The sequence below is a fragment of the Eschrichtius robustus genome, chromosome 1 (assembly GCF_028021215.1).
Source record: "Eschrichtius robustus isolate mEscRob2 chromosome 1, mEscRob2.pri, whole genome shotgun sequence".
NCBI classification, from domain to species: Eukaryota; Metazoa; Chordata; class Mammalia; order Artiodactyla; family Eschrichtiidae; genus Eschrichtius; species Eschrichtius robustus.
In genome coordinates, this window is record NC_090824.1 from 162,010,286 (window position 1) to 162,036,252 (window position 25,967).

At 46.5% G+C, this 25,967-nt stretch overlaps 1 protein-coding gene across 1 annotated transcript in view; it reads left to right on the top strand.

Moving 5' to 3' along the window:
- Positions 1–21,377, top strand: part of ABHD2 (abhydrolase domain containing 2, acylglycerol lipase) — a 104,367-nt gene extending 82,990 nt beyond the window's left edge. Inside the window, exons 6-11 of the mRNA XM_068557472.1 lie at positions 1,545–1,728; positions 11,942–12,034; positions 14,591–14,701; positions 17,030–17,099; positions 18,591–18,675; positions 20,868–21,377. Of these exons, the coding sequence (XP_068413573.1) occupies positions 1,545–1,728; positions 11,942–12,034; positions 14,591–14,701; positions 17,030–17,099; positions 18,591–18,675; positions 20,868–21,064 (740 nt within the window). The 3' untranslated portion in view covers positions 21,065–21,377. The remainder of the gene's footprint in view (positions 1–1,544; positions 1,729–11,941; positions 12,035–14,590; positions 14,702–17,029; positions 17,100–18,590; positions 18,676–20,867) is intronic.
- Positions 21,378–25,967: the final 4,590 nt, after the last annotated feature.

Sequence of the window (25,967 nt, forward strand, 5' to 3'; positions counted from 1 at the left end):
GGGCTAAGAACTACTGCATGGGGTTGTGCTGGCCTTCCACTGTTAAGAGGAAGACAGATCCAAGGGGGAGCTTGTCCCGGCTCAGAAGGTCGTGTCCCTCAGGGTTTGTGGGTTAGGAGAGGAGCCGTCCAACTCTCTTAGGAATGTCCAGCCCTCTGAGCTGGCTTTGATAAGCAGGAAGATGTGGAAGAAGTCTGTTTTCTTTTTTTTTTTTTCAATGAACAAAATCCATACTGTCTTCATGCTGGTCCATACTGTGTACATGCCTCTTGGCAAAGTCCCTCACTTTCCCTGTTAGGTTTTATTTTAAGTTGTCTCCCTGCTGAGTCTGGGGCTGGGCCTTAGAAGGATGTGATGAACCCCTTCATTTGTATGGCCACTAATCTCCTCCTCTTTGCAAAGCTGCAGAAACATAACATGACTTCACCAACTTCCCAAGGGGACACCAGTAGACATCATCCCTCCTGGGCAGACTGGGCCCAAACACCCTCTCCGTTCAGAAGTCTCCTCTGTATGTTTCTGAATGGGTCTGTCTCCCACAGCACCTGTCCCTACGTCACCAAGAACATTTTATCCTAATCCCACAACACATCTTGGCCGTCCCTCTGGACTGAAGTTTGTCTCTCCTTCCCTTCCCCACATTGACAAGGCAGTCCTGTAAATAACATCCACTTGGTACTTTTCTTGACACCATGAATCATTGTACATGTGGGTGTAACATCCTATTTTGTAGCCTAAGAAGCTAATCCCAAAGAGTATTGCTCTTGCTTTTGTTTACCTGTGTGTGCAAACACAGGTGCTCATGCACACCCTGAATATCTGTTTTAATTTCCATGAGTATCCAGATAGGTTTCTCACAACCCATCTTTAAAGAAGCATTGTACAAGCATTTGATACATGGTCCCTTCCTTCATGGGCACTACTAATGCCATGTTTCCTCTAATACTGAGGGGCATCTGGGAACTTCGCTGCAGGCAGCCAAAGAGAAGTCTGCCTGTCTGGCTGAATGTATGTGTCTCTCTCTACACACACACACACACACACTCACATACACACACACACTCACATACACACACACACACATACACACACACTCCTATACAGTCGTCCCTCAGTATCCTCAGGGGATTGGTTGCAGGATCCACACAGATACCAAGATCCACAGATGCTCAGGTCCCATATATAAAATGGCATATTTGCGTATAACCTATGCACATCCTCCTGTATACTTTAAAACATCTCTAGATTACTTATAATACCTAATACAATGTAAATGCTATGTAGATAGTTGCTGGTGCATGGCAAATTCAAGTTTTGCTTTTTTGGAACTTTCTGGGATTTTTTTTCTGAATATTTTCAATCTGTATTTGGTTGAATCCATGGATGCAGAACCAGCAGATACAGAGGGCTGGCTGCGTACATATATATTTCTCTCTCTCTCTCTATTAGAGTCTTAACACCCACTTAGTAACCTTCCAGCTCACATTTTCTCCAATCTTTGTTGCACCCGAAATGACCAAGTCATCTTACCTCTCTGCCCATAGGCTGCACCTGGGAATTTGGAGCCATGGTAAACTACATCAAGAAGACATATCTCCTGACCCAGCTGGTGGTCGTGGGCTTTAGCCTGGGTGGTAACATCGTGTGTAAATACTTGGGAGAGACCCAGGCCAACCAAGAAAAGGTTCTGTGCTGCGTCAGCGTGTGCCAGGGCTACAGTGCACTGAGGTGAGTGATCCCGGCCACATGCTCCCACTTCTTTCTGCCGTTGGTCCTCCAGTTAGCACTCGTTTATTGAGATGCCCCAGTGCACCAGACATTGGCCCATGAAGAGCAGGGGAAATGCTGGGGCAGACTGAGCAGAAGTTTCTGGGTCTTGGATTCACCTTGTTTTGCTTCCACATCATACACTGGATTTGTCCTATCAGACCTCTTAAGCCTGGGATATGCAGCTCTATTTTGGGATCAGATCTGTAATTGAATAAGCCAAAGACCCCCTTAATAGCGGCTGTTCCCCTTTGGAGTCTCTGTGAGATGACTTAACTCTGTTCATGCTCCAGGAGTTTTGTAGAACTGTGGGTTTATGAAAACAGAGGAGACTTGGTGAACCAGGGTCTGAGAACTGGGCCTTATGACCCCAGAATCCTCCTGTCTACCAAAGAGTTGAGTCTCAGGTGGCATCTGGAAGGGGTCTTTAGAAACCATTTAATCCATGCCCTCACTGTCAAATAGTCATCTCTCTCAGGCATCCCAGAATCACACACAAGAGATGACCTACTGGGTAAAGGTTTACCTCTCCTCTTAGTCTCCCGACAACAGAACCCCGAAGGAGGAGTCCTAGGAGGGCATTATCGTCTGCTCTGACCCCCCCACCAGATCAGTGTCGTCCTAGATCACTCCAGAGTCACCACACACACACACACACACACTCATACACACCACACTCACACACACATCTTTCCAGACTCTTTAAATGCATTCATATTTTTTCCTGTACTCACTGCTCACGATAATGTCTTTTGTGTTACCAATGGGTATGACCAGTTATTAAAGAACTCCTGAAATCCAAAATCACACAGAAAAGTAAAAACAAACAAACAAAAAACTCCCTGATTGATCCAGTCTAATGCCAAAGAGTCCTTATAGTTAATAAATGAATCCTTCCTTTTTGCCTCACCTATATCTCTCGTGGTGTAGTTTAAACCTATCTTGTCATTTTCTAATGGATGAGGGGCTACGTTATTTCTAAAAATATCTGTTACTGGAATGTGAAGTCAACACATCCAAAGGGCAAATGCAGACTCAGAATTCAGCCTCTGCCTGAGCCTTAAAGCTGGCCAAAATGGAGAATTTAAATGTACCCAAAAATAGACATGAAAGACATCCCTGCTGGAACCTTTCCTGAGTTCCAGCACCAGGGCCTAGATTCCAGTTGTCCTCACCTGCAATATGGAGATGATGGTAATAATAAATGGTACCTACCCCATGGCGCCATTGTGAGGGTCAAATGAGTTAATGGGCATGAACTACTTGCAACAGTGCCAGGCATGTAGAAAGTTAAGTCAGTAACTGTTAATTATCATCATTATTCATTGTAAAATGAGAAGTGGACTAGATCAGTGGATGACAAAGAGTAATCTAGCGAACTAGCGACTGCCTCACTTCATTAAGAATCACTTGGAGGATCATGTTAGAAATAAACTCATTTTCTCTGGCCCCAGCCCTGGAGATCCTGATTCATTCGTCTGCGGCACAGGGCCGGGAATCTGCGTTTGGACACATTTCACAGGTGACTCCTGAGATTTAGCCACGTTTAGCAGTCCTTGGGCCTGGGGACCTCAGCGGTCTCTCCAGCTCTAATATTGCAGGACTAGGTTAGTCCCCTCGTCCTCCTGATGGGAATCCTCCCCTTCACTCCTCTCTACGCTCTGGTGAGCCAGGACATGTTCCTTTATTTTGGCTTGGCTAAAAATATTCAACTCCCAATTCGTAGCCATTATGTAACCAGAGTTAACCGAAGTCCCATCCTGCCCAGTGACTGGAATATTAGAGCAATGAGCAAAGGGCCCGCCACAGGATCCGAGGGAGCAGGGCCTGGCAGGAGGCCCTTGTCACCTGACAAGTGGTCCAGTTTTTGGCAAGGCTTCTAGCATCTGTAAAAATCAGAATCGCTGAAGTCCCCTCCTAAACCAAGTGCTGTCAAACTACTGTGAACACTGACTTTGTGTTCAGAGAGCCCTGGATTTGACAAGCAGGAGGATGTAGGACAAGTTTGTTTTCATTTTTTTTTCAACGCGCGGACTCTTCAGTAACAGCCTGATTTCATTTTGCTGCAACAGCGCCATCTGCTGCTGGCCAAGCACACGACTCACGCCTTTGCCGATCCACGGTGTTCAAACTAAGGCAAAGGTTTAAGCTAGGAAACTGACCAACATCTGTGAGGTGCTAAACATTTTGCAGGCGTGGTCTACGCCAGTTCTCTTTGAGACCTCAAAGATCTTGATACTCATAATCATTGTCACATCAGCCTCCTGCAAAGAGGAGAGAAACAGGCAACTTTATCCTCTAGAGCACAGAGAACTAATGCTAAGGCTAAGATCCTGTGGCCCTACACACAGAAACTGGCAGCAGGTCAAGGAGACACCATCGCCCTATGTGTACCCCCAACATTTTAATGAGTTCAGGTCCCCCCAACAGTTTAATGAGACCGACTTGCTAAATGACGGTGGCTTACTTTAAACCAGCATAACCTTTTTTTTCCTGCCAAGGCTTGAGGGCAGTGAGCCTTTTCAGCACGGGGATGATGGCAGCCATGCTTCCTATATGCCAAGGTGGAGCGGGGAGGGCTCGTCTGCCTCTGCAGGGGCCGCACAGGAGTTCATGCTTCCGGTAAATCCCTCCTCGTTGAGTCTACACAACCGCTTGTCAGTGATCCATCCCCTCCCTCTGGCTTCTCGTCCCCAGAGCGCACCTCCCCACTAGTCAGAGCCAGTTCTAGGCTCAGAAGCCAGCGCCTGCTTGCTGTAGTTAGAGCAGTCTAGCTGCTGCTGAACTAGCTCACCTTTGATGAGGTGCTGAACCAGTGAAGGAGGGAAACAGATGTCCCAAAACTACATGGTATCCAGCTGACTTAGCATGTTGCCTCAGGATAAACAGCAGCCAACTAACTAGCCCTGGAAATGTGTGTGGTCAGACTCAGCCTAACTCTCTGGTTTAATTAATCATTTGAAGCTATCATGAAGACCTTGATTATAAATTCATCCTGTGAATAGCAACCAGACAGAAGTGCAAGAGGGAGAAGTAGTGATGCCGAAAGATTACCCGCGATTAATTCATTCATTGATTCTTTGATTCATTCAGCAAGACACCCTTCTAGGTAATAGGACACAACCATGAACAAGGCCAACAAATTCCCCACCCTCGTGGAGCTTAAAGAGAAGGGAAGGGAAGCTCTTGTGGTCTCATTTCAGGTAAAATCAAGTCGTCATTGCTGAGGAAGCCCTCAACAATCTTGCATTGAAGAATCCGCCAATAATAATATGATTAAATACAAGCATTCTGTTGCAGTTTGGGTGTAAGAGATAGTCTGTATCTGCTTAATGACAATAGAATGATGTTTACCCAGCAGCAAACCAACAAATAAGTGTCACTAATGGTGACACGCTAGGCATATGGGTGCCAAGGAAGTCCTCAGTCAAGTGGGGAGTCAGTGGGGAGGGATTTTTGGAAGGAGGTGAGGTGGGGTCAGAGGCCCCTTACAGGGCAGTGGAGGAACCATAAGATCTCCCTAAATGCAGTATGTTTCTGGCTAAGTGAGTGCATGAGCACCACTAACTCGTAGCCACTTTAACGTCCCAGCATTTTTAGCAGGGCCTTCCTGTCACAAGGAAGAGCCAGGCGCCCCTTTTCCTGCCAAGTTGTGCATATATTCTCTCTTTTGCAAGTGGGCAAACTCCAGACTACGGATGAGTTTATGACAAAAGCAAGCATTCTCGTTCATAAAGTCCCTCTATAGAGCTGTACCTTCATCAAACCTGTGTTCATAGTTGAGCTGTAAAATAATTTTAATACTCAGTGGTTTTTTTAACAGAGCCAAGCAAAGGAGGAAAATCTGCTGAGTTTAGACAAAACTCCATGGACAGAATTCCAACCTTAAGAAACAGCTTAACTTTGCCACCACTGGGTTATGAAGCTAACCAAATGTTTTGTCCTTGGGGATTTTTGTTTATTGTTCATTGTTAATTTTTGTAATCAGAAAAATGAGGGTGTATGATATGCCCTTTGACCCATTAATCCCATTCCTGTAAAAGTGCATCCTAAGGGGAAATATTCTGATAAGGAAGAAAGGGGGTTGGTGGGTGGCCATCCACCCTTGTCTGGGCTCCCTGCCCCGTCCTGCCACAAAGCCCAGCCAGGCAGGTGTGAAGAGTTCTGGGCCCAGTCCCTAGTAGGGTACAGAGAGCTTTTCTTTTGCTTGCAGTCTCAAGCTGAACTAGCTGGAGGTAACGACCTCTCCACAGGTCAGTCCTGCCCCCACTGGCAGCTGCCAGCCCGGAACATTCTGCTGGGTGTCTTGGGCCCAGAGGTGCCACCATCTTCCTCCCAGAGGCCACACTGTTCAAGGCTCGTCCTGGCTTTGCCCCCACTGCAGCATGACTCTCTTGTAGGGCCAAGTTAGAAATAACCCACGTGTCCAGCATGAGGGATAGTTGTAAGCTATGATATACCCGTTCAGTAGAAAACAAGGCTGCTTGTATTTTTTTTAATTAAAAAATATATATAAAATAGCAGACTGTGTATATTAAACGTAGGAGGGAAGGTAACTATGTAAAAATATGATTGTAGGGAGAGAGAAATGGGGAGTTGTCATTTAACTGGGTATAGCGTTTCAGATTTGCAAGATGAAAAAGTTCTGGAAATCTGTTATATAACAGTGTGAATATACTTAAGATTTCTGAACTATGCACTTAAAAAGGGTTAAGATGGTAAAATTTATAATATGTGTCTTTTGCCACAATTTAAAAAAAATTTTTAATGATTGCATATTGGCAAAGCCTGGAGGGGAACCCCCTCCCTTTGCAAATAAAATATTGGTTATATTGGTGTGGTAACATTCTGGGAAAATACTTAATGTACTTTAAGGTTTCATTGGCATATTACTTTCAAGGTATTTTTTAATATTGCCTGGGACCGTATTTAAGAAATTCCTCACCAATCTTAATTTGTGGTGCCCCTTTTTGGAATGTGAGAGTCATGCTTGCCCATCCCAGACATATAGAACCTGTCTCTCATTCTCATCCTCCATATTTTCTCAAAGACCACAGGAAAGCTGTGTGGTGTTCTCACAGTCTCCCAGCACTCTGAGATGAAATTTATATGCGCTAGGAGATTTGAATTTCTTTGGGTGTTAGATGCATTCTTCCCCCAGTTCATTCTCTTCCAACTTTAATTCCTTTTAATGGATGCTTTGTCCACTCATTTTGCAAAGTATGAGTCGGAAAAGTTGAGCTTTCTCTGAGCAGTACCCCAGGAGCATAAAGCAGTTGTCTCAGCTCTTCCTTGCCTAATTGATTGTTCTGAACATAATTACAGACCCCTGTTTTGTTGGGACCCTCTTCGAAGTGATTTAAAAATCCATCTCCTGGGACTTCCCTGGCCATCCAGTGGTTAGGACTCCACATGTCCATTGCAGGGGGCTTGGGTTCGATCCCTGGTCTCAGGGAACTAAGATCCCGCAAGCCGTGCATCACGGCCAAAAAAAAAGAAAAGAAAATATCCATCTCCTTCCACAGCACCTTTTAAAATTCTTTTAACCCTGCAGAGAGAAATCTCTCACCAGCAGGTGGCTGGGAAACCAGTACGGATAATATCTTATTAATGTTACATTGATTAGAAATAACAGCATTTTAAGAGAACTTTATTGGTTTTCATAATAGATAGGTAGATGGATGGATAAAGTTCTTTAAAAATCCATACATGTCGTTCTGGAATAAGACTCCCAGGGAAGCCTTACTAGTGTTTTGGGGTACTGTCTTTTCTCATTTGCCATCTCAATGACAGAATCATTTTTGAGGGCTTTGCAACTCTCAGGGGGCATCATCCCTTTTGGAGTCATCTCGTCTTTCTGAAGTCTATGAAACCTGCCTTCCTTCCAACAAGGGTTCACTTTGGATTATACAAAGGCTTTCCTCCCTGTAATTATGACCTAGCTGCGTTCTCCCAGGTTCCACACATCTCTGCTGTGTCCTCAGCCAGTTTCTCCTGGTGGGCCAGTATCTGGCTCAGCCTGGGAGCACTTCCTGCCACCCCTTCTCTCTTCTGGAGAACATAGCTATTTAGAGGCAAGTCAAGAACTTGGATATTCTGCTGTGTGGCCAAGTAAGGGATTCTTTCAGTGTCTAGAGAGCTGAAGTCCCCTGGTTTTGGTGCCCATTTAGCATCAAAAAATGAAAATTCATTTCTTCCATCTGACGTGGCAGATCTCAGCCAAACATTCCCCACATGTTTTTCCACCTTGGTCTGTGTTTTCTTGTCATATAGCACTTTTCTGCTTCTCCTTCTCTACCTTATTTTGAATAGCTACACAGTGTCCATCGCAGGGTTCCTTCCAATCCTGCTCTCATCTCAGCAAGTCTCACTGATACCTCTCATATCTTATGACTCTGCCGAGTTGAGTTCACCTGTGCGTGCTCTTCCCATTGGCATACCGGTATCTGAGGCTATAAATGTCATCTCTCTCTCCCCGTTCTTTCCCGTTTGTTCTCGTGACACCACTCTGCTTATCACCCTGTCATACCTGAAGTCTGTCCGCCATGGTACCCTATGTTATAGTCTCATCTGAGTGTTCTTCCCCTACCACCACCACCATTCTCTTTAAACCTTCTTGACTGAGTCATCTGGTTTGCAGGCAGACATTCTCTTCATCCTCATGAGATGCATGCCCAGGAGCCTGCCCATCCCTCAGGTCTCTTCAGCCGAGGCCAGAATTCAGACCCATTCTTAACACCACCGGTTGGCCGGCTCCCCACTCGCAACATCCACCCCTGTCTGCAGAAGTCCATCCACCATTAACAGAAGCAATGAAAGCAACACCAAGGCCCCCAGGGTGGCCTCTGTCAGGCCTGTGATAGAACTGTCTACCTACCTCAGCCACAGAGCAATCTGGGTGTGAAAACTGCTTCTCTAGTTCAACCTCCTGATTTGACAGATAAGGAAACTGAGGCTTGGAGAGGTGAAGTGGCTTCTGCAGAGTTTGGTGAACTACCCAGTGGGGTCAGATGGGCCCTAGTTCAAGTCTCTGCTCTAACTCTTGCCAGCCAGGTGGCCTGGACATCTTGTTAGACCTTCATCCCATCATCAGCCCCAAGCCCTGGGCTCGTTTGCCCTTCTAGCCTGGTTCTGCCGCCTGCTTCCTCTCCCTGCAAAGACATGACAGATAAATTGGAGTTTGGCTTCAGTGGGAACTGCATGGGTGAGGTTCTTGATGGGCCATGTATATAACTGTTCCAGACCACCTGCTGGACTTTTGCCATCCCTGAAAGTGGTTGTTGAGGCTCAGGGTTAACAGTTAAAACTGACTTTGATCTTTGACTTCCCTCAGCAGGGTAAATAATTTTCAGTAGCTCATAATCCAAAAAGATTTTCTATTTTCTATCTTTCTTCTCCTCCTCCTTCTTCTTCATTGTTATGGAACATTTTAGACACATGCAAAGTAAAAACAGTAGGATATTGAACCCCCGTGTACCCACCACCAGCTTCAACCATGCTTAACTCTCGGCCACTCTTGTTTCCTCTGCACCTCATCCACGTACCACTCCCCCGTAAACTGGATTATTTTCAAGCAAATCCCAGACATTATGTCATATCATTTGTAAATAATTCACTAAGTAGCACTAAAAGACTCTAAGGACTTTTTCTTAAACATAACCACGATACCATTGTGACACCAAAAAATTAATAATTCCTAATATCATCCCATTTCCAGTCAGTGTTCAGATTTCCTTGATTGTCTCCTGGAAGTTTTTTTAACAGTCGGTTTGTTTGAATCGGGATCCCCATGATGTCCACACATTGCATTTATTGATTTGTCTCTTCAGTTGCTTTTAGTCTGTAGGATCCCCCTCTCTTTTATTTCTTTTCAAGTTTGTTGGTGGTGGTAGTATTGAAGAGATCAGGTCTTATTTTAGATATATGAAATGAATGTTTTTTATAATATGTTGATCTTGATTATGTTTTCTTAAAACTACTGTAAAATTAAGTTTCAGTCCCTTAATTTTATATTCAGAGGTGGTGAAAGACATCCCTTAAATATACTGAGTGGTCAGCCGAAGATACGAGGCATCAGTGTTGGCCAGCGTTGACTGGGTAGAACATTGGTCCCAGCAGCCTTACCCCAGTCCCTCCTTGAGCCCGGGGCCCCCGTGTATTCCCAGAGCCTTTCAGTGAGTGGCACCTCTGGGGTGATTCAATCAAGGAATCTGCAGCGCGGGAGCATCCTCTCATAGCTTAAATTTATGGTCAGTGCCCCCCCCCTCCCTTCCCTACCTCCGCAGTCCCTCTAATATGAAGGAGATACTAACAAAAGCAGTTAGAAGGTCAGCAAAGGGAGAAAAGGATGAGGGCAAGAGAAAGCTGGGATTTTGAGACCATAGGCTTTCTGAAGAAGGGACAGCTTGGGTCCAAGGTCAGAGGAGGGAGACCCGCGCTGGCAGGAGGCTGTGGGTCACAGATTGGGTGACCCCCCCCCTCCTCCCTCAGACCAAGAGGCAAGTGTCCACAGTCCTGCCTTAGCTGGGGTCCTGCCCATGGTGATCCGGCCCGTCCTTTCTGCTCCTACAGTGTTCGGGAAGCCCCCCCACAAAAAACTCGTGCATTTATAGAATGACCTTTTGACCTTTGAAGGCAGTGTTAGTCTTCACTGTGAGCTTTAGCCCATGTTTTATGAGCACGTCATAGGCCGTTAAATCCACAAACCCTTTCACTTTTAAGTTCCTGCCAGCTCTAATTTTTTAACTGCGACGTTACAGGAAATGTTTGTTATTCCAAAATTGAAGTGTGGCAGTTTGGGGGAAGTTACTTTTATAACTCCCTGGATTTTTAAAAAAAATACCTATGTACCACCCTCTCTCAAGAGTCCCCTCTCTGGCCATCTGGGAGATGAGGCCAATGGATTCTGTATGGGAATAGTGACACCTAGACTCATTCCCAGGGTGGAATCAGGCCTCAAGACTCAGAAATCTGCAAAATGAAGGTTAGCGTGACCTCTATGGCAGCTGTGTCTGGGTTCACACCCCCCGAGGGAAGAAAGCACGATGGAGTGGGGAGGGCTGAGCGGCAGCCTGGGAATGACAGCATCGGTGTTTGTTCACCTGACACGTGGGCGAGGAAATCTGGCCGCAGAGGCGAGTAGAGGAGGGACAGGGTGAGGGTGGCGGAACACACGTGCTGGAGCCAGGCAGGCCTGGCTTAGACTCAGCCATACCTGACCGTTCCAGTGTGACCCAGGGCGGGTCGCTTGACGTCTCTGAGCCCATGGTCTCCTGATCTGGAAGCAGAGGTGTTGCCTGCCTGGTGACCCCACACGTCGGTAGGCCTTGCTGTGCCAATCACGCACTAGCTCTAGAGGAAAAATGACTCAGGACCAGCCCCAGCAGCTGGGCCTAGAAGGGGTTGATGGCCTCGCTACTTCTTCCATTCCTTGCCCCTTGAATATGCTAAGGCTAATCAAAAGAAAGCTCAAAGTACATGATTTTCCTTTGCCTCACAAATGGCAACAAGTGGTGTTTTTTTTTCCCTTCCCATTTTTTAAACTGTTATTGAATGATTCTTTAAATTCTACAGTGCTTTTCCGTTTTTAAAAGTTTCACACACATGATTTCATACACTCCCATAATAACCCTTCCCCCCACGGCCCCTCCCCCCTTCCCTCTCCCCACTGATAACCACTAGTTTATTCTGTGAGTCTGCTTCTTTTGTGCTTTATTCACTAGTTTGTTGTATTTTTTAGATTCCACATATAAGTGTTTTCAGGTTTTGCCATGCACTTATTTTCTCCACACACCCCCTCCCCTTACACACTCCTATTATTAAGCCGGAAAAACATGCTTGCAGGGTAGGAAGCCGAGTAGCGAACGTGTTCAAATGACAATTGAAGCAGGTCCTGTGACGAAGAGAAGACCAAGGTGATGGAAGGAGGGGGTCAGGAGTGTCAGCAACAAAGCCTGTGGCCCCAGAGAGCTTTCTGGCTGGGGCCTCATGTTCAGCAACGTTCAGCTGTTCTAGTGTCTCTACAGGTAGTTTGAGGACCACGCATCCAAGCCCACATTCCAGCGTAGGGAGCCGGCGCTCTCCAGCGGCAAGAGCTCTGCCTCCTGCCCTCGCCAGCCCCATCCTCTCCTCTCCAGGACGCAGTCCCTCTCACTGTCACTTGTGGTTCTTCCAGGGCCCAGGAAACCTTCATGCAGTGGGATCAGTGCCGGCGCTTCTACAACTTCCTCATGGCCGACAACATGAAGAAGATCATCCTCTCGCACAGGTATGGTGCCTTCCCTATCCCTCGGGAGACAGACAGTTCCTTTCTGAGCTCATTTCACTAAAAGCCAAAATTCCTCTTTCTCCAGGAAAAAAAAAAAAAAGGCAGGGGTGGTACACATTGTCTGCTGACTTGTTTTGTGACTTGGTTAGAAACAAACTTGTCCCAAGCTACCAAATGCACCAAATCGCTTTCTGCTTCCATAATTTTCAAAAAGTCCAAGAAGAAAGAGAAACCCGTTTCCACACCATTCTTTCCCACATGCGGGCAATCCTGAGGGTGGCCCGTCACTGTTGAGGAGCTTTACTCCTTCGGATGCTTTTGTGCTTGGGGATCCAGAATCGTTCTCTGCTGGCTCTTGGGGTTCTGACCAAGCAGCAGCGTGACAGGAGTCCGGCCGCTGGTGCCAAGCGTGGTGTCCACACTCTCCATGCTCTGCCTGCCCGTCTCCTGCTCAGAATCCTTTGGTGGGTTAGCCCCTGACAAGTGCTTAGAGCAGCACCTGGTCTTCAGTAGCACTCAAGAAATATTAGGGATGATTTCATCGTTGTGATTATTGTTAGCGATATTGGCTCTCCCTCCTCCCCCATGCCTCCCTCCCCCTCCAGCTGGACCAGGCCGCTCAGAGGCCCACGTGCCCTCTGGCCTCTCCCACACCACTTATGCCCTTGCTGAGGACCCCCTTCCCCTCATCTCTGCTTGCCCAAACCCAGCCCATCCTTTTAGGTCCATCTCGGGTATCTGCCTCTGTGAAGCTAGCTCCTCCCCCCACAAGTCGTTTTTCTGCTGCCTCCGCAGTGTGAGTCCTGCATCATGAACTAAACTGGAGAGCACTGGAGGGCTAGGGCGTGTTTTGATGCCCCCAGAGCCTGGTACATATTGGGCACTCAAAAAGTACAATTTTAGGGGGTTTTTGATGCCATCCTAGGAAAAGCAACCTGACTGAATGATCAGTTTCTTATCCTGTTTTTTTCAGTGATTAAAAGAAAATGTGGTACTGGCCACCCGGCCAGCCAGGCACCCCAGATTGGGCTTCCTGTGGGTAGGGTTCACATGGCGCCTGGGCAGGGCTGGCGCTCGCAGGCCCCTCAGGCTGCCAGGCACATCCCCAAGGCCCTGGTGTTGGGTGGGTGGAGCGCACAGGGAGACTTATGTCCCCCGGGCTGGCTGAGTTTCTGCTCAGATCGTGGTGTGTGAGCATCAGTTGTGTGCTGGGCCCTGATTCGGGTGTGGCTCAGCTGAGGTTTGGATGGATCCAGGGATTTGCTGAGGTTCCAGCAGGGGTGAAACCAGGCCATCAGACACCAAGTCCAAGTCCTCTGTCCGTCTTCCCACACCTCTGCAATGGAGAGTGAACTCCTTCCTCCCAGGGAACATTTGTTTTGCTACAAGGCCCAGTCTTGCCATTAATAAATTAGTCCAAAAGGTCCATCATGTAATTCTTAACAAACTGGCCGAGTCCTCTGGATGTGCTCTCAGTGTATTTACATTTTTAAAATTTACCACAGAAAGCCAAACACCTAGAAATTTTAGGGACACTTTATTATAATTTTTTTTCTCTATCAGCATTGTCTTTTCTTTCTTAAAATTTTTTTCTAGTTTTATTGGGACACACTTTAAATTGTGAATTCTATCCTTTAAGTATATAATCTTCCTAATACTCTTTTGAAAAAAAAAATTTTAAGAAATCTGTTCCTCTTCTTTGGAAGAGGTTGTGAATGGATACCAGAGCATTTAGTTTCCGTAATGAATTTTTCCCACTGTAGGGCCAAACCTCAAAGCAAACTCAGTCTTCCTTCAGCTGTGTGAGTGAGAGCCCTTGCTGGGAATGGACGTCTAAATGTGCACATTTTGATCTCTGCCTTTATTGTCATCCGCTCCAGATGGATCATTTTCTTACTGGAAATAATTACTCTTCTGAGTATACATTAGCTTTTTAGCTAACATATTGGAGGGCTGTTGATTTGCCCAAATGCTGAATGGGTTAACCATTATCTTCCTTGTTAAGTGACACAAAGAGCTCATAAAGAGAAGGGTTCTGCTAAAGGGGGCAGTGTCAACATCAGTGTAAAGACGGGGCCTCCACAACTTTACACTAAGGCCCCCCACTGTTTGGCTGACAACCCACCACAGGCCACAGAGCCCATCCTGAGACCTCTCTGCAGGGCCAGTTTTGTAATAGTCACCTAGGCTCAAACACAATCTTCAGTTTGTCTAGCTGCCCCTTAGACAGGGGCAAGGAAAATAAGGTCTTGCTGTTGATCCTTCTTCAGTTATTCAGAAGTCAACAGTGCAAGCTCATCCTCTGGGACATTCTGAAGGCTGAAGGGATTTACTTCTAAGTTACCCGCAGACGCTATGTCAGAGACCCTCTCCTGGCTTGCCTCTGGGCAAGGAAGCAGGCTCGGCTGAGGTTGTTTATCACGTGCTTTAAAAAAAATTTTTTTTCAGCTTTAGTGAGGTATGATTGACAAAATTGTAAGATATTTCATTGTACAGTGTGATGATTTGGTTTATCATCTGCTTTTCATTCTCTGTTTGCTTCTTGTCTCGTTGTAGGCAAGCTCTTTTTGGAGACCATGTTAAGAAACCTCAGAGCCTGGAGGACACGGACCTGAGCCGCCTCTACACAGCCACATCCCTGATGCAGATCGACGACAATGTGATGAGGTGTGCCCATGCTCTGGGGCAGGGTGCCAGGCGGGAGGCAGCAGGCCGTTGCTGCCCAGCGCCAGGGGTTTCCTCTGCCCACTTTAGTGTTAAGGGTTTTGGTTGTTTGTTTTTTTTTAATGTCCACTGTTTAAAAACTGAAGATTTCACAGAGAAATCCAAATTTCTAATGTCTCTTAAAAAAATAGGAAGAGAACTTCCCTGGCGGTCCAGTGGTTAGGACTCTGCGCTTCAAATGCAGGGGGCGTGGGTTAGATCCCTGGTCAGGAAACTAGGATCCCACATGCCACATGGCATGGCACGGCCAAAAAATGTAAAAAAAAAAAAAAATAGGAAGAGGCTCTGACCACTCGTTCTACATTCCTGCGTGGCCAACTGAGCTTGAACTGGGGAGCTGGGGTATGCGTGCCCTAGTTGCCCACAGTCCTCAACACCGGGTCAGGGATCAGATGTCACATAAACTGCATGTGGCAATGGAGTAAAAGGAGAAGGAAAATATTTCTTGTACCTGCCTATGTCTCTATCAAAAGTAGAAAAACCAAAAATAGACCAAGAGAGCTGTGTGTTACAAGAAAAATGGACAGAGCCTCTTCCTTTAGGGGCGTAAAGACTCTCCTCTGAGTGTAATATGCAAACCCCGCCCACTTCACTTGGTTGCCCTTTCCCTGCCCAGCCCCTCCAGGCCTCTCCAGGCACCTGAGGTCACCACGCTGACAGTGTCCTCTTTCCTGGCACCAGTAGTTTCTGATTGAGGTCAGCATTAGCTGGAAAAGGTAAAGTTAATCTCTGACCTCATCGTTCTCTTTAAAAAGTCATCCTTTTTATTTAGAGATCACTTGATACCTTCAGGTGTGGCCTAAAGCAAGCTAGTGTTCATCCAATAGATAGGCACATATTGACCTGAGAGTATGAGATCTCTATTTACCTTCCTTATGGGATTTTAGTAGCCTTCTTACACCAAGTAACTTTGAAATATGCCCATGAACAGTTACTCAAAGGAAATGGAAATTGGGAAATTGCTGGCACGTTCAGAGGGTGAGAATGATTTATACCCACCCTCACTTACGATGGGGTGTGCAACTTTACTGTGGTGCAGACACTACACTAATGAGAAAAAAAAACAAACTTACTTAAATTTCATTCATCTTCTAAATTTTTTTAAGCCCAAAAGAGAGTGTTCTTCAACTCTTCCTAAAGCTCTTCCTTTTTAATAGTGCTAGATAGTAGCAGTTTTCATGATCATAACCAGTTTGGGCAGCCTCCTCATCAACCCGCCACTGGTAATACTGGAGGACGAGAGTGCCTTCCTGGCCCGCTGAGACCTCAGAGGGGCTGATTTCTTGGAGACAGATGTCCTAGAGATGATTTCTGCACTCGGCCTCCTCCCTATCAAGTTTGGCCCAAATAGTCCAACCTGAGGGTCCTTCGCCGGCAGAGATGTCTAAGGAGCCTGGGAGTGGAAGAGATCCACAGCTGCTACAGGGGAGCTGAGATACCTTGAAGACCCCAGTCAGGACAAAAAAACCCTACTATTCACAAACCAGAGGCCTTACTCTGTGTCAGAAAGAAATGAGGTTTCCAGAGATCCTCTGACCTGGGGTTGACTCTGTCTCCTGGTGTCAGAGCTCCAGGCTGAATCGTGCCAGCCTCTCAGAGCACAGGGCAGGGCAAAGCTGCAGGACCTGCCCGCTGGAGCACCGAAGGGTTTGTTGATGTCAGTGTGTCTCTGACTACTGCTCCATGGGGGACAGAGTCGGTAACTTTGAATCCCTGTCTCATTTCTATTATCTGGTACATATTTCATTCCAGTTCACAGTGGTCCAGATCACTCTGCCAGGAAGAATTCTGTTGAAAGCAAAGTTCTAGTAAATGTCTTCGAATTGCAGTTTCTTAGTGTCTACAGTGACATCTGGTTTTATGCTGCCTCAAAAAGATGTAACATCCGCTAATAATTACTACAGATAACACTTACTGAGTAATTATTCTGGGCCAGTCACTGTGCTAATAAAATGTCACTTTAATGTCATAAATCTCACAGTGCCGTTAAAGAAGCTCCTGTCCCTAGCTCCATTTTACAGAGGAGAAGCTCAGAGAGGTTAAACCCTTTGCCTAAGGTCCGTAGTCAGTAAGTGACAGAGCCAGGATTTGAAGCCAGATGCCAAAGCTGGGTACTCTTAACCCCTAACTCTGGTGCCTGTGTATATTCTACTGATATGATGAGCTAGTGTGGGAACTGGCACAGTAATGAAATCAATTCAGCATTCCAGTCTTATTTCAAGTGTTGTTTTGTCTTTTTCCTTTGTGTGTGTATGTGTGTGTGTGTCCCAGGAAGTTTCATGGCTATAACTCCCTGAAGGAATATTACGAGGAAGAAAGCTGCATGAGGTACCTGCACAGGGTGAGTGACCACATCAACTCAGGAAGCAGCATCTCAGAATTAGTATCACCCCATCCAGCTCCACCCGTGATATAACAAGCATCCCTCCTAAGCTTCCCTGGTGGAAGCTCAGCCAGCATCTGGCTCCAGCCGCTCTAGTTGTTGACTTGGGTTTATTATTGAACCAAACTCTGCCCCTCTGTGACCTCCATATAGTAATCCCAGCGCTGCCCCTTGGTGCGGTGAAAGCCCTTAAAATCACTGCCGCACCCATTTTTTTCTTAGTCTTCCTTTGACTGTATAATCCTGCCTGGTTCCTACCATGGTTCCTCACAGGAAGTCCGTGTAGATTTCTTATAATCCTAGACCCTGTTTTGGTCATTGTATATTTTGTTGGTGTGGTGCCTAGGACTGAACTCAAACTTCCTGCCATGATCTGGCAAGCACAGAGTAAAATAGATGCATTTCTGTATCAGAATGATAGAGGAGCATGTCTTTTGTCGAAGTAGACTGGTTTATGTTAATGCAGGTGTGAGCAGCTACAATAAACTTCGTATTAAATTAAGCTTGTGGCCAATCATAACCCCCATGTTTTTTACCTGAACCACCACCAAATCAGTCTCTCCCCTTCTGTCTTTGAACAATTGCTCTTTCTACTCAAACACAGGACTTCCCATTTATCCTTATCAATGTCCACCTGTTGTTTGGTCCACCACTCCCCCAGCTTAAGCAGACCATTGTGAATGGCAGTTCTGCCTTCGTGTCCTATCGGCCACCCCTCCTACTTTAGCATCGTCATCCAGGCTTTTCATGTCTTCATTTAAGCCATCACAGAAACGTGAAGCTGTCCAGAGCCAGTGTCAGGGGCCTCCAGGTGAGGCAACCGGTCATTATGTTCCTGGGCGCGGCTGTTCAGTAATGCCTGAGCGCCCCCATCAGCACCACCTCTGCTAAAATGAAAAAGGACACTTACTGGCTGTTTTGATAAATGGATGTTGAATGCAAAGCTGCCAAGAGCTTCCCGATATCCACCAGCCTGCTCCTGTTTTCAACCTTCAGATTCTTCTAGAAAGCCTCCTTTGTCCGGAGTGGAGCACACTCCTTTTCTCCTCCCTACCATATAAATTGAATGAATATGTACATAACTCTGTAAAGTCATTCTTCGGAAAGATACGGCTAATCTGAGACACTGTGCGGACGATCAGAAATATTTTGCCAGTGAGTATTGTAGAGTCTTTACCCTTGCTCCATCAGAGCACGTGGGTCACCTAGGCTTGACTAGGTGCTTGGCTCCTGCACATGCCTGCCAGGGCTGTGATCACAGCGGCAGTTATCATTCCTGCCACCACCAGGAAATACGAGGTGTCTTTAGTCCACATGTTCAGGAAACTGAGCACTGACCCTCTTCCCTTTGTTTCAAAGACATATCCGGTAGTGTATTTGAGCCTTGGATCAATGGGGTCTAAAAAAAGAGAACTGATCATTTAATTCTGCTTTATTTTCTTGTTTCAGATTTATGTACCTCTCATGTTGGTGAATGCAGCCGATGACCCCTTGGTGCATGAAAGTCTTCTAACCATTCCAAAATCTCTTTCGGGTAAGTGTTTCTTCCTGCTGCTCCCTCAGCCACTCGGCAAATTGCCACAGTATGTCACCTTCATCATGCTGTCATCTCCTGGCGATCAGGGTATCTCTTGGCAGTGTTCTTATTTATTTTAGCCTGATAGTTCTGGGGCTATGATGGAGCCTGGGTAGAGCCTTTTCATATTCTTTCCTGGTGCAAGAGACAGGATCATCATTTATATCCATAGCCAAGAGGTTCGGGGAGTCCCCTGGTGTTCTGTGAAATTATGGCCTCAGGGATGTGGGTCCATTAAGTCTGAGAGTTTGACTTAAAGAGATATTTAGACTTAAAATTTGACCTGAAAAGCAAAACAAAAAAGCCAGTTCTGCTACCTCTTGTGACAGACAGCCTCCCCATCTGCTTTGAGGATAAAAATATAAGCAACTGAAAAAGCAAAGAAGGTTGTTCATGAGAATGTTATCTTGCCTCAGGCTTGCACGGCCTCACACCATGCTAGGTAGGAGCTACGGGAGAAACTAGAAAGAGGATAACGGAAGGAAACACTTGGGTCACAATCTAAAGTTACTTTGCATTGTACCTAATCTCCTCCCTTCCCAGTCCTCTGTGATTACGTTTCCTCTTGTAAATATCATATGTTAACCAGGGGGAAAAGGGGTACTTCTGATTCTCTCATGACCCCAAGTTAAAAGAGTAGATAACATAGCAAGCAGGTAAAGGACCCACGCCCAGACAGAGCTCCGTTCTCTGCTCAGAGTGAATGCATGTGTCGCAGGTGCATTACGTGATAAAAAGCTATGTGTCAACCGTCTATTAAACCACAGGCTCCCTACACAAAATCAGCCACGTGGGCTGCAGTGAGAGGAGGCAGCCATGCTGGTTTCCTTCTGCATATCTAAAGTAACATCCATAGCAGTAATGCTGTCACACAGAAACTTACAAAATAGCAGCCGAAAGGGAAGAATAAAGGGGGTCAGATCAGAAAAGAGCCCTTGCAGAGCCAGAAATGTGAGTGCCAGGAAGCGCCTCAGAGGCCTGGAGCAGCCAGCAAGGGACCCGTTGTCACTTATCCCCCTGGGAAGAGAGATGCTCCCTGTGGTACCTCACTGTACCTGGCTGCCCGTTTTGCACACATCTTCGGTAATGGCTTTACCAGCCCATGCGGGACTAACTTAAACGTGGACTCATAAAGTCAAGCTCCAGGTTAATAATTCTCAAATGGCCATTGAGCACGTGCCATTGAGAGCTTGGCCGTCTTTTAACTCAACTTGCAGCTTTATGTTTTAGCCTTGGAAAATAAAGTTCTGTAATGAAAAATCGTTGACTCCATTGAGTTCATCTGGTTCTCTAGTAAATAAGAGTGTAAGTGTTGTGAATCCGTCCTCAAAGCCTGGTCCCCACCAGTAGCATCGGCATCACCCGGGAGCTTGTCAGAAATGCAGAATCTGGGGACTTCCCCCGTGGCGAAGTGGTTAAGACTCCGCGCTCCCAATGCAGGGGGCCCGGGTTCCATCCCTGGTCGGGGAACTAGATCCTGCACACTGCAACTAAGAGCCTGCATGCCACAACTAAAGATCCCACATGCCGCAACTAAGACCCAGTGCAGCCAAATAAATAAATAAATATCTTTTAAAAAAAGAAATGCAGAATCTCAGCTCCTTCCCCAGGCCTATTAAAGCCAAATCTGCATTTTAAGGCAGTCTCCCAGGTGATTTGGATACAGGAAGTTGGGAGGTACTTGGCTGTACAATCAAGTCAGCTGGGGAGTTTTAGCAACACCAATGCCTGGGTCCTCCCTCTCTCACCTACCACCCCCCAACTCCACCCCACCCCCACCCTCAAATCAGAATCTCATTGGTCTGGATGCAACATAGGGATCATAAAAAACAAAAAACCCATGTGATTCTAATATGCAGCCAAGTTTGAGAACCACTTAGAGTTTTAAGGATCTCCTAAGCCGGTACCCATTCTACTCCAAAGCCAAGCTGCTATTCCAAAACCTGCTAGATCCCACCATCTTGCCTGCCCCACCAAATCTCCCTCCCGCTTTGGTGAACGAGGCAGAGGGAGTAGAAATCAGATGCCCACTTAGGTGACATCTTTGCCTGTGGGGAAAGCCTGGGCCGCCCTGGCCAGCTCACTTTTGCACCTCCTGCCCTGGAGCTGGTCAGAGAACAGTGACTCACTCAGCTGCCTTTCTCCTGCAGAGAAACGGGAGAACGTCATGTTTGTGCTGCCCCTGCACGGGGGCCACCTGGGCTTCTTTGAGGGGTCCGTGCTGTTCCCCGAGCCCCTGACATGGATGGATAAGCTGGTGGTGGAGTACGCCAACGCCATTTGCCAGTGGGAACGTAACAAGTCGCAGTGCTCTGACACGGAGCAGGTGGAGGCCGACCTGGAGTGAGGCACCCCCCGGACTCTGGTGCGCTCCAGCTGCCCTGGTCACCGGCTGTTTCAGGTCTCCCATCTCCCTCAGTGACCTGGATCTGACCTCACGCCATCAACGGGGACCACCCACTAGACACACCTGACTTGAAGTAGGTGGCCGTCCCTGGGAGCTCCAGGCTATTTTTGTGCTTAGTTACTGGTTTTCTCCACTGCATTGTTAGCCATGGTGACAAGCGACGGGGTTTTCACCCTCCTGTTCGGTGTCAGCATCTGATTGCTTTCAAGCCAATTACATCTAGTTTCCCTATTAAAAATGTGTCTGAACAGCAGTTTTGCTTTGCCAATCAGCAGGCTTTTCCCCAAGAGCAGTGAAGGATGTATGTTATTTTGTGGTGGTGTATGTGTCCTGACGTAGACCCTAAAAAGAGCCAACGCTGTAGATGCAGCTCAGCTTGGGAGCGTGGGGCCCTGGGCCTCCCAGGCCAAGACTGTGGCCTCTTACATGGCAAAGAAAATTCCCTTGAGTCACAAACCAACTTTCTCCCTCACTGTCTTCTAAGACAGTTTTCCCAAAGGTTGCTGATGATGAGAGTTACCTGGGGCGCTTGGTACAAATTCAGCCTCCCAGGTCCCTCCCCTTGGAGAAGCTGTTTCAGTGGGTCTGGGAAGGGGCCTGGGGATTCTAAGTTTTGACAAGTGCCCCAGGTGATTCTCCTCACCAGGCAAATTTGAGAAGCACGGTTGTGCGGAGCCTTTAAATTAGAAACATCTCGGTAGTTTGTGTTGTTGAAATTCGTAGTCGGAGGTATCTCTTAGATCCCAGGAGCCTCCAAAGCTGCAAGGCCTGTCGTGTACGGCTGCCCTGGTGTGATCGCTACGTGATGTCTCAGAAAGGGCTTGGGCTGGGGGTGAACACTTCAGGCCATGCCTGACTCTGCCTCTCACTGGCTATATGACCCTGGAAAAGTCCCTTTGAACTTTTATTTCTTCACCTGCTAAATGGGGGACTTGGGCCAGGTAGATTGCCGATATCGCTACCAGTTCTAAAGTTCAATGACAAACTCAGTTTACTGAGGTTTGAGAGAACACCTCTCCAGGGAAGCCTGAGAGCTATTCTAAGCGTGTAGACGTCATCATTTGCCTTTGTTGTTTTTTTTTTTTTTCTGTCCCTCATTTCATATAAAGAGGGTTTTTTTTGGGTTTGTTTTTTTTTTTTAAAGCACTCAGTCATAATTTTATGTTTTTAACCCAGGTCTCTCTAACTCTGGCTTTTGATACCAAACAATTCAAAAGTTGGATCTGAGTTTGGAGAAATATCTTTCCAACTGAAGAGGGTGTGATTTTGAAACCAGATTTTGTAATGTAATAGCTCATATTTGTAGCCTATTGGATAGATCTTTCCAGAGTGTTATCTTCTCAAATGAAAAGTCACTCTACATTTCAAGTACTCCTTTCCTCCAATCCTGTGGTACTTGAATATCTAAAAACCCTGCACTTTGAAAAATCAGCAGTTGCTATCTGGAACTAAACAGAATTACAAGTGAAAGGACCTAGATACTTTAAAAAAAAAAAAATTTCCCGGCTTCCTCTCCTTTGCTATAGGACAGACAGGAATATAAATAGTGGGTCTGTATGTGGATGTTTAAGGGGTAAAGGGAGCCACCTGAGGGCCTGGATGCAGACCCTCATGGCCGCAGGTGGATGTAGTTTGGGCATCAGTCCAAGTCATGTGACAGTAATGTCTGTAACCTGAAGAAGTTGTTTTCTGACAATCACCAGATCATCCTAAATAATAACATCAAAAACAGCCGTATCTGAAGAGACTGAGACTTCTATGGTCTCGACTTTGCTTCGGTACAATTTCTCACACACACCAAATTCATCATTGTGACTTTCCTCCCAAGTTGTTACTTTTCAAGTGCATTTCTTTTTCATGTTCTTTTAGTACGAATTGGCACTTTATCATCTACCCCTCAATTTCGAAGCTAGTCTCTCCCCTCTGTTATTTTTCCTTCCAACCAACAACCACAGCTATAATCTAGAAGATTCACGGTCATATATCCTGCTACAACCTTCATGTCTCAAGACCCTTTTTTGTGAAATTAGATGAACGAAGCAATAACTTAATGGGGTTGAATCACCATCCCAGGAAGCAAGAGGCTCCTTTTCATTTGCCTTAGGTCACATCCCTTGATCTATTCCGACAAAGTAGTGGCCAGGTACCAGCTCCATTCAGGAGGAGAAAACAGTCCTGTTGTCACACACTTGGCGGGGATGGGGGCACAAGTCCTTGGAGCCTGGTGTGCATGGCAGTTCTGGTGGTCCACGGAGGAGAGGCAGGGCTCAGGGCACAGCCTTTGTTGCCACATAACCGGAATTTACCCCACAGGACTGTGGGGACCGCCTCCCAGCTGAAATCTTTTTAGTGTGTGACTCTGAATGGCACTTACATTCCATTTCGGCTTACATGAAATCAACTGAAGGCCTCTGTTCAAGCTTCAGGCTCTCAGGCATGGAAATAAGAGTGTAACTGTGGCTATCTTACAGGAAAATTCTTGTTTGTCCCTGAATGAGAGCACAGAGGCATTGAATTTACAGAGATGCGAGCTCGCCTAATAAACAAGGGAGCAGCATTTTATATGTAGGTCAGCTTTTTCCTTCCTCCAGCTTTCCTTGCTTTTCGTTCGTTCCTGATGATAATGTGAGGGCTCTTCTCGCTACTGAGGTCCTCTTGGGCTAAAACAAGGCAGAATTTTCAAAGAGCATTTGAATATTATATTTTAAAATCGGGTTAAAAATACAGTAAAATCAGGTTAAGGATATAAATTGCAGAGACCTAGACAGTTCTATCGCAGGAAGAACATGTTAAAAACCAAGCAGGTTTTTAACAATTCTCCGGGTTGTTCTCCCTGCCTCTAAACATTTGAAGACAATGATGAAGATCCCAGTCAAGTCAGGATTATCTGACTTGAAAAAATGGTCTCAAGTCTCCTTTATGCATTTATGTTAGTAGGGAATTTAACGGACTTGAAGAAAACCTCTTACCTTCCCGCCCGTGAGTTTGCACCAGTGATTCCAGAGCAGAAGGAAGGCAGAAAGTTGTTTGTTGTCACTATATTCTTTGAACCTCCCCGCAGCGTTTTACACATGAGAGTGGGAATATACCTGCAAGGGGAGCGTCCCTTTCTTGACATGGTGTTAGGGAACCAGGGTTCAGGAGACTTGGATTCTTGTCCTATCTCTAATTCACATTGGATTGTGGGCAATCACTTCACCTCTCCGTGCCCCAGTTACCTCATCTTAGACCATCTCTAAGTCCACTTCATCTACTTACACGTCATTTGCCAGAACATTCCCGCTGGCCTTCTTACAGCCCTTGCAAGTGGAAATAGATAAGTCAAGACTTCGGGCTTATCTTGAGGGGACTTGGAGAGAGGGAGCTACTGCATTCAGCCTTTGCTGGTGAAGACCCTTGATTTTTGCCCAAAGCCCTGTGTCTCTGACTGGCTTCTCTTCAGAGCCTCCACTGTCATCTCAATATTCTTTCTGTACTGAGGGTGGTCTTATGACTGGGACAGGTGCTGACCGTTGGAACGAGGTGAATATCCCCATCCTTCTGTGTGACTCGGGCAAGCTTTGAGAGTTCCCAGGGCAGAAACCCTTCCTGCTCAGACTTTCATTCTAAAACTACAGTCTTCATTAAAGCTGAACTTTCTGGGTAGCTGAGCTTATATGCCTGGCATCTGAATGAGAGCTCTCTTTGTCACTGTGTGGCTTGAGATCCGTTTTGCCAGCTCCGGGGAAACAATACGTGTGTTCTTGTTAGTGTTTGCCGGGCAAGCAGATGTCTGAGCTGTGAGAGGCTTTTCTTTTCCCGTGGCATTGCTTCTGACTTAGCGCTAAAGTGAAGATCACTGAAACATCACGTTGAGTTGAAACTCAGGTCTTTGTTGTCTAAGGCAGGACAGGAGAGTTATTAAGAAGCATTTCACTGCAGCATCCGCTCACAATACCATCTGGAATTGTTCTCTTTGCCCAGAAAGCCTTAACTTGCCTCTAGAATATCCCCTGGTGGTACAACACTATTGTGGCTTTGGAATTCAAATTATTCTGCTGTAGAAGTCTGAAGCAAAGCTACAGCAAAACCAGAAAATGTCTTCATGTGGCCTGTACGCTCCTTATTACATTAGGTGCCCCCCACCCCTGACAATAAGAGCAACCCAGAACTGGCCAAACACCTCATCTCTGACGCCTTTCTTCCTTCTTGGCCTCACTCTGTTGTTCAAAGCCACTGTGGATGCTTCAAAAGACCATGAAAAGTGGCCTGCCTTTGGCATTTAGAGGCCAAGCAATGGGGGGAAAGGTTTTCTTCTCCCCCGTGTTATCAAAGCAGAGGGAAGCGCCCCCCTCTTCATAAACTAGAATTGCTTTTGCCAAATTGTATTTGAAGGGGAACGGGCCCCTACTCGCAGTGAGAACTGGAATGCTACCCAAAACTAAAGCTGCTTCCTCTTGCCTGTGTCACTGCTGCCACTGCCTCCGGATGCTGTAGCCCAGGCATCCCCCCGAAGTGGCCCTTGGAAGCAGGCTGCAGAGCCCAGCTCGCCAGCCATTCTCAGACCCCAGATGGTAGACAGCTGCCCCTTTTGAAGGAGTCAGCCCCCCCCCACACACACCATGTTTTCTGAACCGTTTTTCCTAGCATGTATTGTGGGTAAAACATTCATCTATCTCTAATGAATAAGCTGAAGTTAATTTCCAACCAGTCCTTTAACTCGACTCCTGTCAGTTAGTAATAAAACCTATAACCTGCCGCCTCCCCGTTCTGGTCCCCATTAGCCAAGAAATCTATCGCCGTAAGTTGGGGACAATCCATGTATAGCACCTGCAGAAATACCCTTCATCTCAATAGGCATTCT